General features: G+C 49.4%; 1 protein-coding gene across 3 annotated transcripts in view; it reads right to left on the bottom strand.

Moving 5' to 3' along the window:
• ephb6 (eph receptor B6) overlaps positions 1–2406 on the bottom strand; it is a 15167-nt gene that overhangs the window by 4367 nt on the left and 8394 nt on the right. For 2 of the 3 annotated variants that reach the window (XM_025061274.1, XM_017037846.2), the window contains one exon: positions 1–74. This exon is cut by the window's left edge and continues 82 nt beyond it. The exons of the other annotated variant lie outside the window; for it this stretch is intronic. In XM_025061274.1, coding sequence (XP_024917042.1) covers positions 1–74 — 74 coding nt within the window. The remainder of the gene's footprint in view (positions 75–2406) is intronic. 3 annotated transcript variants of the gene reach the window in all.

The raw sequence follows: 2406 nt of genomic DNA on the forward strand, positions 1-2406 counted from the left end.
GGTTCTGCTGTTGGACGGACACATGGTACAAAGACCAGAGCCCCAAACTGGTTTGAAGTAGCCGCCAGGACAGGCTGCACACAGAGAGCGGGAACGTTAGGGTCTGGGTGGGCTGCCCCGTCAAACACCTGCTCCGACCATATCAGACTAACTGGTCCACATGGTGCTGTTGGCTGAGCTCAGCCTTAGCCCGGCTGAGCAGGACCAGTTTACACCTGGTCCAAAGACAGTGATAGTAATGACCACAGCTGCTGATTTTATCGCCCCCTATCTGCAGATTAGCACCTTTGAATATTAGAGCGTATTTGTATCAATGTTGAAGGATTTCTTTTGCAGACCAGGACATGGTGTGGGTGCCCTAGGTTGAGAACCATCGCTCTATTTGACCAGTACTTTCTCTCAGAAAGCTAAAGCAGACAGCACCGCTGCTAACGTGCTAACAGCTAACAGCAGGGTTCTCTCCAGTCACGGGATGACAGAGCGACTGTCATCTACAGGTGGTCACGGTCACTTCCTGTACGTGTGAATGCAGTGTGGCTGAAGGCGACGACACGGAGAAGGACCAGGTGAAAACCAGAGAGGACGGCGATAAAAGGCTTCTCTTGTTCTCACCTGACTCTTTCAACCCAGCGCAGAGTCGTAGGAGGGAGGAGGAGGAGGGGGGAGATAAATAAAGTAAAAGGCAAGAGAGTGAGATCATGGACGTGCAGCAGAACAGAAGGTGAAGACGTGTCAGGACTGAACCAGCAGACAGGAAACAGGAAGTAGGAAATACTTCACGTTTGCAGCAGAGAAGGAAGAACCAGAAGATCGTTCTTGAGAAGATGATGTTTCCTAAAACTAAACATTCTGGTCCTGGGGTGTGGGGTGGGGGTGGAGGGGGGGCAACTGACCATACAGACGATAATCCAGCTAATCTGAACTAAAATAATCTAATCCAGAGTCTGCAACACCAGGACCAAACAGATCCTGGACCCAGTGGTTTGTTGTTAACAGAACGTTTTAGATCGCTGCCCTCCTCCTCCCCCTCCACTTCCTCCCCCTCCTCCTCGTCCTCCTCCTCCTCCCTTCCTCACCCTCCTTCATGCACTCATTCCTTTTTATGACTCCCAGCCAAATCCCCCCAAAATAAACTCCCCCTCCCCCTCCCCTTCTCCCTCCCACACACACTTAGCTGTAAATGCTGTTCCATCTTTTCACTTTTTCTGAATTTCATTTTGTCCTGGAAACAGACGACCCTGAAATAAAATTTTATAAAAACCCCTGCGTGTGGATGAACTGCTCCGACCAAACCTGCAGCTGAAATCATGATCTCAAACAAAAACAAAAACTAATTCACCAGAAGTCTGAACTAATGAGCCACACCTGCCCCCAGTCTGCCCCCCAGTCTGCCCCCTGCTGTTGGTCAGAAGACGGGAGATGAGCCATGAACCCAAATGTTCTTCCTCAGTGATGATGAAGAGCCAGCAACGTTTCATTTTTGATTCATCATCATCACCATCACCATCATCATCTTCATCATCCCCATCATCTTCATCATCACCATCACCATCATCATCCCCATCATCTTCATCATCACCATCATCATCACCATCATCATCTTCATCACCATCATCCTCATCATCATCATCATCTTCATCACTTGATGTAGATTACTAAGCGACTGTGAACTTTTTTTTCTCACCATTTCTCCCAAAGTGTTGTTGGATTTTCTAATGACTCACTGCTCAAGACAGTGAAGAGTGGGGAGGAGGTTCTGGGTGACGGAGCTCAGGGAGGAATCATGTAGTATTTGGGCTCAGAGGCTAACAGGCTAACAAGCTAACAGGCTAACTGGCCAACAGGCTAACAGGCTAACTGTCAGGACCTAAAATCTAGTCTGTCCTTGTTCCAGTTAGAACCAGATATTGACGATGGAACCTCCGTGTTCCACTTTCTGAGGAGAACAATGAGTGACTCTCATCTGACCTGGTCCCTGACCTGGTCCAGTTCACCATCTGCCCCTGGTCTCAGTGTTGACACAGCAGCAGTGGGGGCAACAATGCAGCGCTGCCGTCCAGCGTCTAATAAGGAGTGGATCAAAGAGCCTGGGCGGCGTGGGCACAGACACGTGGGCACAGACACGTGGGCACAGACACGTGGGCACAGACACGTGGCATCGACAGTCGGTCTGAACGGCTGATTAGTCACTAACTGTCAGTCAGGCTGACAAACACAACAAGTGAAAAACATTTGATGATGATTTAAATAAATCCTCAGAGCTGAACACGTCTGTACGCTGATGATGTCACATTATCTCTACAGCCTCCCCCACCCCATCCTCCCCTCCTCCCTCCTCCTTTCTGCCCCTGCGTTTTCTCTCACTCGTTCACAGACCAGTGACCATTACATCGTTGTGACCTAAAT

This window comes from Cynoglossus semilaevis, chromosome 13 (assembly GCF_000523025.1).
Source record: "Cynoglossus semilaevis isolate Cse_v1.0 chromosome 13, Cse_v1.0, whole genome shotgun sequence".
Classification (NCBI taxonomy): Eukaryota; Metazoa; Chordata; class Actinopteri; order Pleuronectiformes; family Cynoglossidae; genus Cynoglossus; species Cynoglossus semilaevis.